Genomic DNA, 19922 nt, shown 5'->3' on the forward strand with positions numbered 1-19922 from the left:
TCCATTTCTAGATACTTATTTAAGACAAATGAAAGCAATGCACATGTACAAGGATAAGCATTGAAGTTTTGCTTGTAATAATAAAAAAATTGAAACAATTCAAACGTTCATCAATAGAGAATGGTTGATAAATAAACTGTGTATATCCGTAGAATGAAATACTGCTCAGCACTAAAAAGCATGAACTTTTGATAAAAGCAACAATATGTGTGAATCTCAAAATAATTATGCTTAGTCAAAGAAGTCAGACAAATAAAGTGTACATTCCATATGATTCCATTTATAAAATGAAAACTAATCTTTGGTGTTAGAAAGTGGATCAGACATTGCCTCGGGACAGGATGAGGCTGCAAGAAGAGATTAAAAAGGGGTACAAGGAAACTTTGAGTTTGTTAGATATGTACTTTTTTTAATCATAGTGATTATTTTACAGGTGTACGCGCAGTTTGTTGTAAATCAATTAAACCTAAAAAGTCTACTTAAAACAAACAAAACAAAAGTAAGAGGAATACAGAGTTATTACCTTCATCTTATCCAGTTCATTAAGTTCCTCAGTAGGATTTTTTCCTAAGTGACCTGCTTTACTCAGAGCCATAGCTGTTACCATCTCTTTGCAACAACTGGAAAAAAAAAAAAGAGTACACATACATTTTATTGTTGGTTCCTCTCCTAAGTCCAGATACAGTGGAAGTTTACCATAATAATTAAGCTACTGACTGACCACAGAATAATTTGTTTCTTGCTCAGTTTCTCACTCTTGTCCTCTTCCTCCCCTCCCTTCCCGTCACCCTTAACCACTGGTAACACTGAATGGAAATGAAGGGGAAACTGGCTAGATTGTAAAAGCTACTTCCCGAATTTGAAGTAATCATAGTGACAGTATGCTTCCTAGTTAATGAATCACAATTTTTATAGACATCTTCTTTATTTGACAGGAATCTTCTAGCTTTTCAGATATAAGACTTTTTTCAGTTTTTGTTTTTTTAAGAGATGTTTTGGTTGATGTTTAGTGAAATATGTAAAAGTATACCTTTAGCTTTGCGTGGAATTACACGTGCAAGTTATACCTACTCCTCCACAGTAGGTGCAAAAATGCAAGATGCAACTTATTTATGCAAGTAAGTGATTCGTTTTGTTTTGTTTACTAATTCTCACTCCCACATACATATACACTTCCCATCCTGCCTATGCTAACACTGTTTTCAAAGGAATTCTAAAGCCATTAAGAAAACACCAAAATCTCATATTCCAACATGGCAGTGTTGAAGCTAGTTTAAAAACCGAACTAGCATTTCTTTCAAGGTTTTAAAACAATCTTTTATTGCTGCTACTTAACTGACCTTCTTTCCTCTGCTTTTTTTTTTCCTTAATTTTTATTATAGTTGATTTACAATGTTGCTTTTGTTTCTCCTCTGTTTTATGTCACATTTAATCTTCAAAAGGGAAGTAATAAAATAACCAGATAGTTTCACCTGCTCAAATAGATGGAATGTCGGGACAACATTTTTGCCAGGGCAATCGCATCTAGCTCCAACTTGGCAATTCCTAGGTCACGTTTTTCAGCACTTTCCTCCTCCAACTTTATGACAGTATCTGGATCAGGAAAGTCAGGTACCATTAAAATCAGAAAATTTACCATCCATTGAATCATGGGTATATGCAATTCATCCATCTGTTTAAAAAAATGATTATAATACAAATGACCCATTTAAAATAAATCGAACAGTAAAAACCATATAAAAACAGAACTGATCATACCTGTGTCCAATTTTCAACAACACTATTATTCTTAATGAAATCAAATCATCACTACTCAACTACTGTAACCTTATTTTCTTTTGCTCACTATACTACATTAAACTACCCTCTTCTTTAGCTTGGTGAAGCATATCAACCAGTTAAGGCCACAGTTCCCACCAGTGTACACCAAGGCATCCCAGGGCTTCACAGTGAGCTCTCAAGGATGCCATGGGATTTTAAATTCTTGAGGGAGATAATAATGATATATGACACCTGTCAGACATGGCATGAATTTGACATGATTCACAGTTTCAACCTTAGATACACTATATCACTTTTGATGACACCGTATCTTTGAAAGCTGGTTTTATTGGTGGTTGTGTGATTAAAAACAATTACTGTGTGAAAATCAAGGTGGGACAGGAAGTGAGGATGGCAATGTCCAATCTGATTTCAAGGTTAGAGAGGTTTTACAGTGCAAAAGTATATACATTCCATTAGTAAGTAATTTTGATTAAGTGAGAATAAAAGGATTTTTTAAGTGGAGGTGGGGAGATGAGTGAAATAGGTGAGGAAGATTAAGAAGTAAAAACTTCCAGTCACGAAATAAATAAGTCACGGGGATATAATGTGTAGCATAGAGAATATAGTCAATAATATTGTAATACTTGTATTGTGACAAATGGTAACTGAATTTATCATGGTGATCATTTTGTAATGTATAAAAATATCGAATCACTATGTTGTACACCTGAAACTAATATTTTAAGTCAATATACCTCAATTAAAGATTAATTAATAAAAGGGTTTTTTCTTTCAATGAAGTTAAACTGAGACACATTAAATTTTACAAAGTATCTTTGGGCAAACAACAATTCCAATTAGGCAGTGCCAAACCCCAAAAATGGTTAGAGGCACTCTGTAGGTAGGAGCTAGGACAGAGATTTCTACAGAGAAGACACTAAGCAAAGCAAAGCAATTATTTAATTGGCTGTAACTTCAATGTTTGCCTTATTTAGGAAAATTTAGTTATCTGGCTGTTATGAGAGTTGTTCTTGAGTTTCATTTTTTCATATTCGAGAAGATCTAGCTGACTGTTTTAGAATTAGTTTTTCTTGAGTTTCGTTTTCTTGGATTCGAGTGCATCGACTCTGGCTTTGGTTTGTTTACACAGGTTACTAAAAGCACTAAAGCTACATCCAATGGTCTCCTTGTTTAACTATTTTAACACGTATTATAATATTTTTCCAAAAGTTATACTAATATTTAGGACATAAATATTTAGCAAGCTGTTTGAACCTCCCTATGTAATAATAAATTGGACTGTGTGGTAATTTTTTTGGCTTAGGAGTGTGAAAATACTGGGGCACCCTTAGGCACTGAGAAGAGAGAAAGCTTGGGAAACTTCGCAAATGGCTTTTGCTGAGGCCGGGTCCCAGAAATAAGATGCAAAAAACTTTATGAAATGCAAAAGTCAACCATTCTCTTCAATGCCCTATGTAGTCCCTTTCTCTGGTGAGTTTCTAAGTGTTCTTCTTGGCTTAAATATAATCTACTTTGAGAAGACTTTTTAACTTTCACTGGACTTAATTTGCTCCTTAGCCTATGTTGCTATAGTACTTTGTACATATCTCTATTGTAATTGTTGGCATATCTGTCTCCTCATTTAGTCTGTGAGTCTTTTTAAGGCATGGACCATCATTTTATCCCTCAATACCACACACAGTACTTAGCAGGGAGTAAGTGCTTAATAAATGTTTGTTAAATTAATGAATAAAAATGAAGCTTGGTAGTCTATCCTTGTACTAAAACCCAAACTTCCTGCCTCCAAAGAAAAGGCCATAAACGACCTAAAGCAATCTTTTTTTAAAAATAAATTTATTTTATTTATTTATTTTTGGCTGCGTTGGGTCTTCATTGCTGTGCACGGGCTTTCTCCAGTTGCAGCGAGTGGGGGCTACTCTTCGCTATGTTGCACAGGCTTCTCATTGCGGTGGCTTCTCTTGTTGAGGAGCACGGGCTCTAGGCGTGCAAGTTTCAGTAGTTGTGGCATGCAGGCTCAGTAGTTGTGGCTCACAGGCTCTAGAGCACAGGCTCAGTAGTTGTGACTCATGGGCTTAGCTGCTCTGTGGCATGTGGGATCTTCCCGGCCCAGGGATCGAACTCATGTCCGCTGCATTGGCAGGTGGATTCTTAACCACTGGTGCCACCAGGGAAGTCCCTAAAGTAATCTTGATTAGTGTATTTTTACACCTGAATTAACACGTCAGGAAAAGGGCAACTCTTCCTGAGAAAGAGTTTAAAAAACCACTACCTTCTTTCCACAAGCCAAAGATATTTTCCCCACTAAGGCCCTGCTGCTACTCAATTACATCAATTCTTCTTAGATAATTAATTAATTCTCTAAACTGTTCTTTCATATACCAATGGCCTGGATGATACTGTCATTGAAATAACTCTCATTTTTGCTTACAAAAAATATTAATAAATCCTTAAACCACCCCTGTGAAATAAACACAAATATGTGTTATCTTCATTTCATAGTTATATTAGAGAGATTAAATGGTAGAGTCAAGGTCATGCAATAGGTCATAGGTGAATTTAAAATTAGAATCAAAATAAACACACTTTCACTAAGATGTGGAATCATTCTCTTTAATTAGATGGATAGTGAAAATGATAATTTTTATAATAAACCAGAGATTTACTGTGATTCTGATATAAAATTCTTAAGAGAAACTTTAAGATGAAGTGTTTTTTTATAAAACGGCTTGTTTCAAATTTACTAATCTTTTGAGGGATGGCAAGTGGCAACATAACCATCTCCTAGCTGATATAAAAAAAAATCACACTTAATTTTTCCCTTCAAGATACAATTGATGTTTAACAATGAGTAAAAGAAATTTACATTATGGAGCAGTCATTTTGAAAATGGAGAGTTGGAAGGATTTCCATCTTGGTATGATTTTGTTGCTGAAAATGATATATAGCTTACTTTTAAAAACTCTCAAATTTATATACTTGAAAATCTGGAAATATGTTTCTAATTCTTTTAAAATCTTACAAATAAAGTGTATCAATTGGTTGGGGATCTTTTGTTAGAAAAAAGAAATGCTACGTTGCCTAATGTTTATAAGAACTGATTGACATGGTAGATGGAAAATTTTACTAAACAATTTGTTTTAAATCTTTACATAACTGATTGATGGAATTGAAAAATGAGCATTATTTAATAAATACAGCCAATAATGCACTTCTTCAATTTGCATTGTTCTTTTGTGAGCTATTATTTCAGCAATGACAGTCCTTAAAAACAAGTAACAAAGTAAACTGAACTTAGGAGCAGAACTTCAAATGGCTTTATCACTAAGTATTAACCTGTGATTGTAAAAAAATTATGAAGCCTGTTCAATCACATCAGTTTTTTAAAAACCATTACTAAAAATTATTTTAAATATTATTCATTTCATCTCTTTTGACTATTTGTTTTTATTTTATAATGTACCAAAAAGGTTAACAGAGAAATTCTCATAAGTAATTTAGAAACAACTTGTTCAAAGATTTTTTGCTGATAGAGATACATGATAAAAAAATATTTGAAGATCACTGTTTTAGACTGCCAAGCAGCACAGATTAGATGGAGTAAAGGTATAAAGAAAAAAACAAAACAAAACCAAAAAATCTGGAAGAAAATGGATCAGACAGGAAAATGAATGGTGGGTTAAAAAAAGATAAACTTTTCTATTTTTAAATACTTATACCAGTTAATATGGATACACACAGTTCCTCAAGGAATGTATAATCTTGCAAGTTTTCTACGCAGCTTAACTATATTATAATGCTGTAGTGTTAAAATAGAGAAGTATATAAAATATAAAAATGAGAAGTATATAAAGGTACTTTCTAAATAATCCTATATTATAAAAATTGAATTCCACAGTGTTAAAAATTGAGAATATGATTCCCCGGAGATAATCCCCAATGGTAAACTGAGTATCCAATGGTAAACTTACCGAAGAAGGGGTTAATGTAGCAACACCATAAAACATCAACAATGCTGGAATGTTCTGTTACTTCATTCGAAAAACATTGAGTTCCACTATGTGAGAGGCACTCTCCTACCCTTTTTCTTCTTAATTTTGGTTGTGTTCTAAGTCATAGAAATTTCTCCCAAGCCTGGGGATCTCCTGGATCCATACTTCCAGTCCTAACATATTTGCTCCTCAACTCTTCATGTCTCTATGTTCACAACGTGCTCATAGACTGTGATATAATGCTTCATAAGTAGTATTCCCATACAACATGCTGATCTCTGCCTTTCAAATTCCCAATTTAAGCAATATTAAAATTAATTAAATTCATTTTATCAATTTTGTAAGGTCAAATATTTGCATATTAAGTTTACTTATAATAAGAGATCCCTGTATAAATTTAGATTATAATTAAGACTAGGAAGTGGGAGTAAACATAAAAAACTAAAACATCCTTTGGAAATTATTTCATGCTGTGCTAGTTAAGAATTCCACAGGTTTAGTTCTTCAGAACTGCAGGACAATTCCCTATTTGTTCAAATAACTGTAGACCAATAGTATTGTAGCATCTTGTCTTTCTTCTTAGAAACATGTTTCCGTCATCCCTTCAGCCAGTCAAGGGCACCAACATAAATTCTTAAAATGATTAATGCTATTGAGGGAAAATTTTTTTGGTATACTGAGTAAAGAGTAAAGATAATAATTAGATCTCAAAAACTTTTGATCATCTGTGAAGCTTCATTCCAAAGGCTGGAACATACCGCAGTTAAAAATCCACTGAGGGTTTCCCTGGTGGCGCAGTGGTTGAGAATCTGCCTGCCAATGTAGGAGACACGGGTTCGACCCTGGTCCGGGAAGATCCCACGTACCGCGGAGCGACTGGGCCCGTGTGCCACAACTAGTAAGCCTGCGTGCCACAACTGCTGAAGCCTGCACGCCTGGAGCCTGTGCTCCACAGCAGGAGAGGCCACGGCAATGAGAAGCCCACGCAGGGGAGAGTAGCTCCCACTCGCCACAACTAGAGAAAGCCTGTGCATAGCAACAAGACCCAACGCAGCCAAAAATAAATAAATAAAATGAATAAATTCATTTAAAAAATCCACTGAAAATCATTTCAGTAATTATATTATATAAGTTCCCATATTTCCCTCCCAACCTCCTGCTTCAATTGGATAGGCATGACTTGGTTTTTCCTTGAAGAAAACTCCCAGCCAAGGCAAAAAATAATCTAACAAATTCCTACAAGTACATACTTGGCGCTGAAGTTCCATGTTACCATCGTTAACTTCATTGCCTATCTTCAAAAGCCATTGCTGAATCATGTTAAATATATGTGCTTGGAGTACCCTGAAGGAAAAAGCAAGTAAAATAAAGACAAGTGACTTACTTAAGAGTATGAAAGTAACTATTGGATAAAAGAAAGGGTTTTATTTGGCTGGGCCTAGTAAACTTCAGTGTGTACAACTGTTTGAGAGCTCAGAGAAAGGTGAATCAAATCCTTGAATTATCTTGTAGAATGGCTACACACTGACAGTCTTCCTAACCTCACGAGGGTTAGGTGTAATGCACTCTGGACAATGTAGACCTTACTTTCAGTGTTAGACCTCTACTGTAAAGACTTATTACACTCACTCCCTTTACATTTACTTCTAGACCACTGAGGCCACAAAATGAGAAGAATGAGTTTTAAAATCCTCTCAAGAGATCAACTTCCAACATGACAGTGGGAGGAGAAAAGGTGACCCATTTTCCAGTGAAATTAGTGAAAATTACTAAAACAAAACAAAAACCATTGAAAGCTTCTGGAAATGGTTCTAAGGACAAACAGCAACTGAAGAAACTTATATTCAAGACAATTTATGAAGATTCAGTAGGAAAGGCAAGAGTCTATGGTATTTGAACCGAAACTACTCCCGCTCTTCCCCTTCTCAGCTCAGGGAGGCAGAAACTCCACCCTAGACTGCTGTAGTTAAGAACCCAGGACTCCCTCACCCTCCAGCTCCCAGTCAGATGGCTTTCTTACTTGGAGGAAGAGGATGTCAAAGTTTTTTATCTGACCCCAAATACCCATTGCTGAGGCAAAGTACTGAGAAAATGCAGTTGAGACGTGGGGATTCCCTTTTACCCAGCAGAGAGCTATGGGAACTTACGAGCCAGAATCCACATCTATGTACTGCGGAACAGTACCAATAACATTTAATGATGCATCCAACTGAGATTTCATTTCATTAATTTTTTCATTAAGTCCCTCCCATTCTTCAAGAAGCAGTTCAGGAAACTTCAGCAGCCTTTCCAACTTGAAAGAACAGAATTCAAGAGAACTAACCAAACTTGGAAGAATTTTAGAGATACCTAGAAAAGTGAGAAAAGCATTAACTTTTAGAAGTATTTGTAAGTCTACTATCAATAATAAATTATGAAATACTCATGGGCAGGGGCATATCTTTTTCCATTTTCTTATTATCCTACAGCTTGCCTAGCAGAGAATCTTGCAAAGAGTAGTTCCTAAATAAATATTTAGTGAATAAAAACTATGTAATCAGTGCTTTTCTGACTGATGGACTATTTCGTTGATAACAGTTTTTACTCTGTCTTCTCTTCTCAGCTGAGAATGAAATGCATTAAACCCAGAAACCATGAACTGCAGTTCCTGTTAAAGGTATTAATTCACTGAGTTATCCTGTTAAGAAGACAATGATGAAAAACAGCTTCTTCATGATTATAAGATAGTTAATAACAGAAACTAGAACAGATATAGTTCTTGAGTCATTTTTTAGGTCATTGTTCAGGTTTACATGAAGTTTATAGTTTTGGTCTGAATAAGTATCAAGTTTGGATTCTAATTTTTGACTGATTCACTGTGATATCATGGCAAAATACCCTCTCTATACTTTTGTCTAAAGTCATTTGCAAAGTAAGAAATGAAAATGCTCCCATCTCAGAGATGTATAAAGAGAAATAATTTAAAACAAACTTTTTCTTGTCCTTGATGAAAATATTCTCACTACCTTCATCAGTAAACTTCAGTCTTTCAGGAGTATTCAAAATGATTTGTTAATTTCACTCTCATTCATCATTTTGACTTCCTCTTTTACTTTAAATCATTTACCACCTGGTTGCATATGTCTGTGAATATACTAAAAATCATCAAATTGTATAAATAGATGAATTGTACTGTATATGACTTATATCTCAATAAAGTGATGCTCCACGCTTTATTTTCCTTGATTTTAAAAACTATATGTATTATTTTGTTTTTAATATTAATTGTATTGAAAATAATAATTACTATTAAAATGCTTTCTATTGTCAAGCCATCTAATTATCATTATCATTGTTTTTTTTCCCTTACCATTATCCCCACTTATTCTTATTTCAAATTCTTTGTAGAGTCTTCTTGTACTTTTCACAATTTCCTCCATGTGCTTCTGCTCTGGTGGTAACTTTCCCTCCATACTTTTATGGCGACTAAATATCCCAAGCCCAATATCTGCCCAGCTTTCCTGTAAATGTTTAATAATCTTGAGACAACTATATTTTGACACTAGAAGATCCCCAGAAAATTTGTCTTTGTCTTCAGTCAACATCTAGAGAGTGAAAGAGGGATGAGGAAATTAGCACATTATTCACTGATTTCATCAAAGTCTACTCAGGTGACTCCTAAGTATTTTGGAATTACATATCTTATTATTATTTGTCATACCATTTCTTCATGTGACATATATTTTATTTTCAAAGTTAAAGTGAATTTTAATCAATTTTGATACTCTGTAAGATAATCCATAGTTTACCAGGGATGAAAATAATTATATTAAATCCTATATAGGTAAAAAAATTAGTGATAGGCAATTAAGTCTCAGAGAGCTGAGCATTTTTAATTACTATTTGCTTTGGTAAGGATGTAATATTTCTGTTTACATGATCCCCACTAAACTGGGAAAGTTCATAGAATGTATAGGTTTTCATTTATCTTTTTAATCCCAAGTCCAAGTGCTATATCTGACATATCAATAAATATTTGTGGAAAAAATAAAGGGCAACCTATATACAAAGCCTGCCATTATTTGTGACTCAGATAATGGAAACAAATCACCCACACTTATCAGTAATCAGTATAGGGAAGCACTGTAGCAGAGCAATTAAGGGTAAGAATTTTGGAATTGGAGAGACATGGACTCAAATTCTGACTCAGCCATTTACGATTTACAGATAACTAAGGCAAGTTAACATTTCTAACCTTCAATTTCCACATCTGTGAGATGGGGATTATAAAACCTGCCTCATGTGGATGCTATGAAGAATAAGTAAAGCAACATGTGGAAAGCACCTTCAGCCTGACAAGTTAATGAATGAGAATTATTATTATTCCTACTAAAACAAGAAGCATGATTTTTTTCAATTTTATCTATGCAATGTCAAACAGATAAACAGTAAAAAAAAAAGAAAAAGTCACTAAACTAGCTACGTTTTATATATGACAACAAACATCTTCAATTCTTAGAATATTCTGCTCAAATCATTCCAAAAGAAAAGAAAATGGTTTCCTGGGATCTGGATGAGATTTCATTAGGTCATGAGTTTGATGTTCACATTGGAGGATTTCAGTATCATATATTTTCCCTTGTCAGACTACTATAACATGATAGTAATTTGATTAATGAAACCTATTTTCAAAGTTTGAACCCCTTTAAAAAGATGTTATTAATAAACAAAGTGTGATATATACATACAATGGGATATGATTCGACCTTAAGAAGGAAGGAAATTCCGATATATGCTGCAGCATGGATGAACCTTATGGATATTATGTTGAAAGGAATAAGTCAGTCACAAAAGGACTACAGAAAGTAGAATCGTGGTTGCCAGGGGCTGGGAGGAGGAGGAAATGGGGAGTTATTGTTTGTTTAATGGGTAGAGTTTCAGTTCAGGAAGATAAAAAAGTTCTGGACATGAATGGTGGTGACGGTTACACAACAATTGTGAATGTACTTAATGCCACTGAACTGTACCCTTAAAAATGATTAAAATGATAAATTTTATGTTATGAATATTTTACCACAATTTTTTAAAAAGATGTTATTAATTTTAAAAGTCCAATTTGTCCTAAAGAGAAAAGCCAGGTAGGGACTTCCCTGGTGGCTGGGAATCTGCCTGCCACTGCATGGGTCACGGGTTCAATCCCTGGTCCAGGAAGATCCCACATGCCATGGAGCAACTAAGCCCATGTGCCACAATTCCTGAGCCTGTGCTCTAGAGCCTGCAGGCCACTCCTACTTAAGCCCTTGTGCCTAGAGCCCGTGCTCCACAACAAGTGAAGCTACTGCAATGAGAAGCCCACGCACCACAACGAAGAGTAACCCCCGCTCGCCACAACTAGAGAAAGCCTGAATGCAGCAACGAAGACCCAAAGCAGCCAAAAATAAAATAAATAAATTTATTTTAAAAAAAGAAAGAAAAAAGCCAGGTACATGAGAGGCACAGATGTTACTTATGTCTGACAATTAGATGAGAGAATCAGAACTACCCTAACTGCCACCCAAGTATCTTTTCCCAATTTTTTTCTGGCAGCCTAACTTTGACTCAAAAATCTAAACTAGAACTGAAAAATAGAATCTTTAAGAGTATTTTTAAAAGCCCCTGTAGTCTTGATGCTTTCCTTATCTTTCGTAAAACCTAGTATGGCATTTTTAAAGGATGAGATCAGTTGTAGGTGAAGAGTGACAAGTGTACAAACAGCATTTTGATTACCAAGCTGCTTACTAGAAAGTCTTACCTTTTGCCACTGCTTGAAGTCTGGAACAACTGATTCAAATCTATTTTCTTTACTAGGGGATAAAATGTCTTTTCCACTGAAAGAAGGAAAAAGAGCAAAAGCATGGTCTCATAACAAGGTATAAAAAAAGAAAATCATGAATCCACACATTTATAACAATTAATAATATGTTTCTCCCGGATGATTTTCCCAAAAGCCTTTCAGGTTCAGCCTCACCCTCACAGGCATTTATTTTTAAATTTACAAATATAAATATAAATTCAGACCCTAATCAGACCTGAGTAAGCAAGTTACAGGGTCAGAGGCCATGACAGTATTAAAAGAGTGGTCTCTGGGTCCTCAGCACCCAAAATTAGGTCATCATAAGAATGATTCCTGCTGAACACAGCAGCCAAAACAATATATAAATAGAAAGGAAGCCTAAAGAACAATTAAAAGTCAACATTTAGGTCAGGAGCCCCAACTTCTGTTAAGAGTTTCCTTTAATATCTTTTGAAGCCTCACAAGGAGAAAGCTCGTGATAAAGAAGTTCCTGAGGAGAAAGGGAGAAGGGAACCACTGCCACCTGTGCTCCTCTCCCAGCTGAGCGTCAACACACAGCAGAAGCGGGCAATGGCGGCAGCAACCAGCTTGGATATGTACCAGCTTCAGCTTCCCCAACTTCCAAATCTACTCACTGGGAAACCTCTTAGAGCAGGTTTAGATCCAGGCAGGTTCTAACGCCTGATGACCTCAGCTGGAGCGGATGTAATAATAATAGAAATAAAGTGCACAATAAATGTAATGCTCTTGAATCATCCCGAAACCATCCCCCCAACCAGTCCGTGGGAAAACTGGCTTCTACGAAACCGGTCCCTGGTGCCAAAGAGGTTGCGGACAGCTGTCTTAGAGGATGTGAAAAACTGAAACCGCTCTTCTCAATTTGAAATGGAAATGGTACTTAAATGTGTCTCCTCAACAGATGAAGCATCTTAAAGTTTAAAAAACAAAAAAAAACTTTAGAAATCACTGAGTCCAGCCTGCATTCAAAGTACGGATTCCCACTAACCTTGGCTGTGATCTAGTCAACCAGCCTCCAATTAACTACGTTGTTAATTAACAAAGGAAGGCAGCTTCTTCCATTATCAAATTTCTCTAATTGTTACAAGATATGATATCCAATCAGAATCAACCTCCTTATAACTGCCAGTCATTGATTCCACTTCTCGGCACATGCACTATGCTACAGAATTTGCAGATGGATCCAGATATTCAAGTTTGCCAAGAGTAATGACATAAGTTGACTTGATTTTAAAAAGAGAGTAAAGAGAAGAAAAGAACGAGAGTTGGACTTAAGTGGAAGCAGCAGCAGTTGGGTACAGGGATCAAGATGATCAGAGATGATTAGAACTAGAAACTGCAAGACCATTCAAGCTCCTAGCAGGATTGTGCCCATGTAAGGGCAGCTGGTTACCTCACCAAAATCAATGTTAGAGTAATTACAAGGTAAAAGAGAAACAAGGTAAAAAGAGAGGAAGAATTGGACTGAGTTATCAAACATGATGTCATATAATCAGAAAAACAAGATTCTTGGAGACCCACATATTATTTCTGAAGAACTGCTGCCATTTGACAAGGCCATCCTTAACACTTTGCAATTTTTCTCTTGTAGACTCTTCATTTTGTTCCACTTCCTGTTTAAATTTATTCACTAAGTTTCTCCATTTCTCCGTCAACTTCTGCAACAGTGCAAGGTCTGCAGTGTCCTGGATAAAATGCATGGAATTAAACCACTTATTCATTTATTCATGTAACAAATACTTATTAGCATACACCAGGCCATTATTAACATTGCAATACTAGAGTCATATGTAGGAAATGGATCCAAAAATTGAAAAGATATTCCTTTTTCAAAATATCAGTGACACTATTACACAGTCCCTTTGGTGGCGAATTTTTCCACAGTAAAAAAAGCATTAGGAACAAGATTTTTTCCTTTGCAACATGAGCCCAGTTTCCTCATAGGATTTGGCAGGCAGTGCAGTACATTGGAAAGAACAGGAATTTCAAAGCCAGACAGAACCAAATGTAAATAAATTAATTAATTAAATTTTTAAAAAAATCTATAAATTAACAAAGGCTTCTTGTAGCTTCAACCCTCAACAGTTGGAGTCTCTTTTCCCATGACTTAAGTGAATTGAGCTTTACCTTAGTTGACAGCAGTATGATGAAATGCTTAGCATATTTATTCCAGCCTTTTTCATTGAGGTAAAGTCTTTTAGCCAACATGACTTTATTTCTTTCAATTACCTATTTTTAGAAAGTACTAAAATTAGGAACCTAAAACATTAACAAACCATTGTAATTTATTAAACCCAAACCAATTTCACACACCAATTTTTCACTGAATCATTAATTCAATAACAATTTCTTATTTAAATCATGAACTAGGGGCTTCCCTGGTGGTGCAGTGGTTGAGAGTCCGCCTGCCGATGCAGGGGACATGGGTTCGTACCCCGGTCTGGGAAGATCCCACATGCTGCAGAGCGGCTGGGCCCGTGAGCCATGGCCGCTAAGCCTGCACATCCGGAGCCTGTGCTCCGCAATCGGAGAGGCCACAACAGTGAGAGGCCCACGTACCACAAAAAAACAAAAAACAAAACAAAACAAAAAAATCATGAACTAACTTGAGTCATAAATTCATATTTTCTAAAACTACTGAACTGGAACCAAATTGAACAAAGTATATAGCAGAGGGTCTCAATTTTATCTCAAAACCCCTTTATACTCTTAAAAATTATTGAGAACTCTGTAGAGCTTTTGTTTATATGGATTATATCTATTGTTATTTATTGCATTGGAAAACTGAAATTATTTAAAATATGTATTTTTTAATTCACTTAAACATTAATAAGCTCATTATATATTTAACATAGTTTTTCTGAAAAATACATTTTCTAAAACAAAAAAAAAATAGTGAAAAGAACACACAGTTTCACATTTTTACAAATCTCTTTAATGTTTGCTTTAATAGAATAGAGCTGGATTTTCATTTGCTTTTGAATTCAATCTGTTGCAATATCCCATACCATGTAGCTTCAAGAAAAATCATATCAGAATGAGAATGAAAAAGGCAGAAGATAACTCAGTGTTACAATGACACTAGTTTTCACCTCATGAAGGGTTTTATGGACCTTCAAGGAGGTCCACGGACCATACTTTGAGAACCACTGATATACTGAATCAATTATATAGGCATTCAGTGAATGAATGACTGTTCAAGACACTGTGCATATATCGGTGAACAAAGTCCTTATTTTCAGAGAGTTGACATTATAGCTGTTATTTCCTATTAGGGATGATCCAACACAAAGCCCCATTAATTCAAGGTATTCTTCTACAGAAATCTCTTACCACTGGTCAGTTAGTTCTCTACTGTTTGAATACTTCTAGAGTGAGGGAACTCACTTGTCATCTTTTTTTCTCCTACTGAACATGCTAGCTCCCAGATTTGTTTCTTTTTTCTTTTAAACTGAGGTATAGTTGATGTACAAGATTATATAAGTTTCAGGTGTACAACATGGTGACAGACAGTTTTTAAAGGTTATATTCCACTTATAGTTATTATAAAATATTGGCTATATTCTCTGTGCTGTACAATGTATCCTTGTAGCTTATTTATTTTATACATAGTAGTTTGTACCTCAATCCTCTACCCTATCTTGCCCCGCCCCCTTCCCCTCTCCCCACTGGTAACTACTAGTTCGTTTTCTGTATCTGTGAGTCTGTTTCTTTTCCAGGTTTGTTTCTTATGTTATATATTTACTTTCACAGTTGTTTTCTCTGGACATGTCAATGTCCCTTTTAAAGTTCTGCATCAGAATGGAACATCTGTGTCGTAGATGAGGTCTGACTATTAAAGAGGAAGATGGTATAAAAATTTGAATCTGTTGAGGGTCATAATTTATTGTTAATATTATAATTTCCAGATGTGAAATTAGGCAACCAACCAGCAAACATTTTAGAAAAATAGAACACTATATTGTGGGAATTACTACTTTCCTAAAGCATCACTATAATTGTCCACAGGCTGCCATATTTCAAGTCAGTTGTCATCTTGGGTACCAAGGTAATAGAACCAAAGCAAGTTATCAAGTGATCGTAATACAGTTACATTATATAAAAAAAGTAAGAACCACTTTCCCTAGTTTATTAGTGTATAATTAAAGTTGAAAGTTTTAACATGTTCACAAACAACAGAAATAGAATTCTGGCTCATACTCATAGGTTCTGGTGGAAAAAAAGAGCCCTTAATTGGACAATAGCCAGCTATCCAATAGAGAATAAACAAAAGAAAACAATGTAACTTTTCCTTTTCAAGGCCCATAATAGAATAGCTGCATTATTCATCAATTAAATATACATCTTTGGGCTTCCCTGGTGGCGCAGTGGTTGAGAGTCCGCCTGCCGATGCAGGGGACACGGGTTCGTGCCCCGGTCCAGGAAGATGCCACATGCTGCAGAGCAGCTGGGCCTGTGAGCCATGGCCACTGAGCCTGCGTGTCCAGAGCCTGTGCTCCGAAATGGGACATGTGAAGTAAGTCAGACAGAGAAAGACAAATATCATATGACATCACTTACATATGGAATCTAAAAAAAAAAGTACAAATGAACCTATTTACAAAACAGAAATAGAGTCAAAGATGTAGAAAACAAACATGGTTACCAAGGGGGAAAGAAGGGGTGGGAAGGACAAATTGGGGGATTGGGATTGACATATACACACTACTATATATAAAACAGATAATGAATAAGAACCTACTGTATAGCACAAGGAACTCTACTCAGTACTCTGTAATGAATGCCATTTGCAGCAACATGGATGGACCTAGAGATTATCATACTAAATGAAGTAAGTCAGAAACAAAGACAAATACCACATGATATCACTTACATGTGGAATCTAAAATATGACACAAATGAACATATCTACAAAACAAAAACAGACTCACAGATATAGAGAACAGACTTGTGGTTGCCAAAGGGTAAGGGGGGTCGGGGAGGGAATGATTGGGAGTTTGGGATTAGCAGATGCAAGCTATTATATATAGGACAAATAAACAACAAGGTCCTACTGTATAGCACAGGGAACTATATTCAGTATCCTCTGACAAACCACAATGGAAAATATGAAAAACGATGTATATATATGTATAACTGAGTCACTTTGCTGTACAGCAGGTATTAAACACAACATTGTAAATCAACTGTACTTCAATAAAAATTTAAAAATAAAATAAAATTTTGGGGACTTCCCTGGTGGTGCAGTGGTAAAGAATCCGCCTGCCAATGGAGGAGACATGGGTTCAAGCCCTGGTCCAGGAAGATCCCACATGCTGCAAAGCAATTAAGCCCATGCGCCACAACTACTGAAGCCTATGCACTCTAGGGCCCGCATGACGCAACTACTGAGCCCACGTGCTGCAACTACTGAAGCCCACGCACCTAGAGCCCACGCTCCGCAACAAGAGAAGCCACCACAATGAGAAGCCCGCACACTGCAACAAAGAGTAGCCCCCGCTCACTGCAACTAGAGAAAGCCCACATGCAGCAATGAAGACCCAATGCAATCAAAAAAAAAGTAAAAAAAAAATTAAAATAAATAAATTAAAATTTTGTCTAGATTATTGAAACTGTAAAATGAAACTTTATCCAGCCAAAAAATAAGTTACGATTTCAGATGAACCAACCTTTATGGACAATTCATATGTGGCTGAGTTCCAGATATCTCTTTCTGCCATTAACTGTTTAATATCACTCTCCATCCTCCCTCTTTGTAACGTATATAAGTCATGATATTCTTCTACAATTCTAAAAGAAAAATTTAAAAACAGCTATATAAATACATATTTAAAAAATAATTTTGTTCTAAAGTAGGCAATTTGTTCCTTTAAAACTCATCACAAGGTAATTATGGTATAACTTCTGGATATATTAGTAACACTAATATACAGTGAAATAGAAGAAAAAATACTCACATTTCATGAATAAATCTTACAAAGGTCCTAAAGTAAAATGTTCAATATATTGTTCCCTGCTCTAAACACTTTTCATCATATTCTTCTTTATTCACTAGAATTTTCACACCATGGTACTCCAGTGGTATAACACTATATCTAATGAAAAATTCTGAATACAAGTAGTAGTAATATAGCTGTTTTTCATTTTTTTTCCTCACAGAATTTAGGATTCTTTATTAAGAAGATATAAGTGCACAAAGCCCAATAATTGTGAGCTACATTTAAAAATTATATATAATTAGTATAAGATTTAAATAAATTCTCTACCAATCAACCGAAAGCTTAAGTATAATTAAGTACATTTTTCTTAAATCTTTTTTCTTCTTGTTTACCAGAACATACCTTTTCCTTCTAACTTACACTGAAACTTCTTTTAGAATTAAAATCCCTTCTGAGGTTAAATACAAACACAGAAGTTATAAAGTGATTGGTAGCCTTTCACAAACCTTTTGAAAACACTCCCTCCTAAGGAACATTAACTTCTCTGTAAGAATAAAAGGTCAGTGACACAAAATTCTTCTAATTTTGTTGAAAGCCATTAACCGCCAACATCAGTTCCTAAAGCCTCCTTCTATTTGGAGGCATCCACTTGTTCAAACTGAGAAAAAATTAATCACTGCAGGTGGCACACAGATGAATGTACATATAAAAATTCAACAAGCAATAACCTTAAGAGTTATGCACTTTACTATCTAAAAGACCTCAATTTTAAAAAGTGAATTAATGACCCTTATTTATCTTTAACAGCAGCTTCCCACTAGCCACCCATTTTACATTTGGTAGTGTATATGTGAATGACTCTTATTTATAACAGTCAAAGAAAAAATTCAGAAACAACCTTAATGTCCAACAACAAGGGACTGGCCAAATAAAATATATAATGCAGCTCTATGATGAAAATACTCTGTAGCTAATTAAAGATCATGTTCTTAGGACTTCCCTGGTGGCAATAATTAATTAATTAATTTAAAAAATAAATAAAAAATAAAGGTCATGTTCTTAATACTCTGGTACATAGGAAAAACTTTTGTGTACAACATAAAACAAGAAAACCCAAATGACAATAGTACACATTCAGTTTATATCATTTTTATAAAAAATATATAGAAAAAAGAAAAATATATTGAAATATTAATAGTAGTTAACTTTAAGAGAATTGTGAATGTTTTTAATTTTCTTATTTATGTGTTTCTGTATTTTCCAAATTTTCAACAAAATAATTAGTCACGATAAGAAAAAAATATTACCTACAATATCTAATCACACACACACAAAATGAACCATCCTACTTCAGAACCATCAATGTTTAAAGAAAATGAGATTTTTTTTTCTCTCTTTTCTTCCCCTTCTCTCTGATTTTAGATGTTTTGTTCTGATAATTGACATTAGCACAAAAGAAATTCTAATTTATTTATTTTTCAAAGATTTTTTTTTTAATTTTTTAATTTTATTTTATTTTTAGCTGCATCGGGTCTCAGTTGCAGCACATGGGATCTTCATTGTCGCGTGTGGGATCTTCATTGAGGCATGCAGGATCTTTAGTTGCGGCATGCAGCATCTAGTTCCCTCACCAGGGATTGAACTCAGGTCCCTGCATTGGGAGAGTGGAGTCTTAACCACTGGACCACCAGGGAAGTCCCGAAATTGTGATTTTTTTAAAATTTATTTTTGCTTGTCTGTGTTTTCTAATTTTCTTATAAGGCACATGTACTGCTTCTATGATAATATAATAATATTTTAAATCAACTAAATAAAAAATTAAAATGCAATCATATATATCTTTTGATACATACCCAAGAGCTTCCTAGTAATCAGAACTCTAACAGAAAACAAAATAAAATATGAAAATGAAATAGAATAGAGGTTAGCAAACTACAGCCTTTGGGTCAAACCTGGCCCACCACTTGTTTTTATATAGCACATGAGCTAAGAATTTTACTTCTTTTATTTTTTATATATTTGATTTATTTTATATTATTTTAATGGTTAAAAACCAATAGGAGAATAATATTCTGTAACACATGGAAATATTATAAATTCAGATTTCAGTGTCAATAAATAAAGTTTTATTGGAACACAATCATGTTCTGGTATTGTCCTTGGCTGCTTTTGCACTACAGTGGCACACATTACAAAGGAACAGTTGATTGAGTAGTTGCATCAGAAACCATATCTCACCATCTGGCCCTTTACAGAAAAAGTCTGCTAACCCCTGAAATAGAATAAAAACATTAGGACCACAGTAGAGTCACTAAAATCTAAAAAAGAACTACACTCACACTACTAACTAGGAAAATACAAACAAAAACCAGGTACATT

The 19922-nt window shown here is 34.9% G+C and overlaps 1 protein-coding gene across 1 annotated transcript in view; it reads right to left on the reverse strand.

Moving 5' to 3' along the window:
- Window positions 1–19922, reverse strand: part of AXDND1 (axonemal dynein light chain domain containing 1) — a 78864-nt gene that overhangs the window by 29288 nt on the left and 29654 nt on the right. Inside the window, exons 12-20 of the mRNA XM_024758740.1 lie at window positions 17274–17394; window positions 13732–13833; window positions 13126–13289; window positions 11545–11620; window positions 9124–9358; window positions 7922–8123; window positions 7025–7118; window positions 1473–1672; window positions 524–620 (exon numbers count right to left, since the gene is read on the reverse strand). Coding sequence (XP_024614508.1) covers window positions 524–620; window positions 1473–1672; window positions 7025–7118; window positions 7922–8123; window positions 9124–9358; window positions 11545–11620; window positions 13126–13289; window positions 13732–13833; window positions 17274–17394 — 1291 coding nt within the window. The remainder of the gene's footprint in view (window positions 1–523; window positions 621–1472; window positions 1673–7024; window positions 7119–7921; window positions 8124–9123; window positions 9359–11544; window positions 11621–13125; window positions 13290–13731; window positions 13834–17273; window positions 17395–19922) is intronic.

This window comes from Neophocaena asiaeorientalis, unplaced genomic scaffold (assembly GCF_003031525.2).
Source record: "Neophocaena asiaeorientalis asiaeorientalis breed wild unplaced genomic scaffold, Neophocaena_asiaeorientalis_V1.1 scaffold182, whole genome shotgun sequence".
Classification (NCBI taxonomy): Eukaryota; Metazoa; Chordata; class Mammalia; order Artiodactyla; family Phocoenidae; genus Neophocaena; species Neophocaena asiaeorientalis.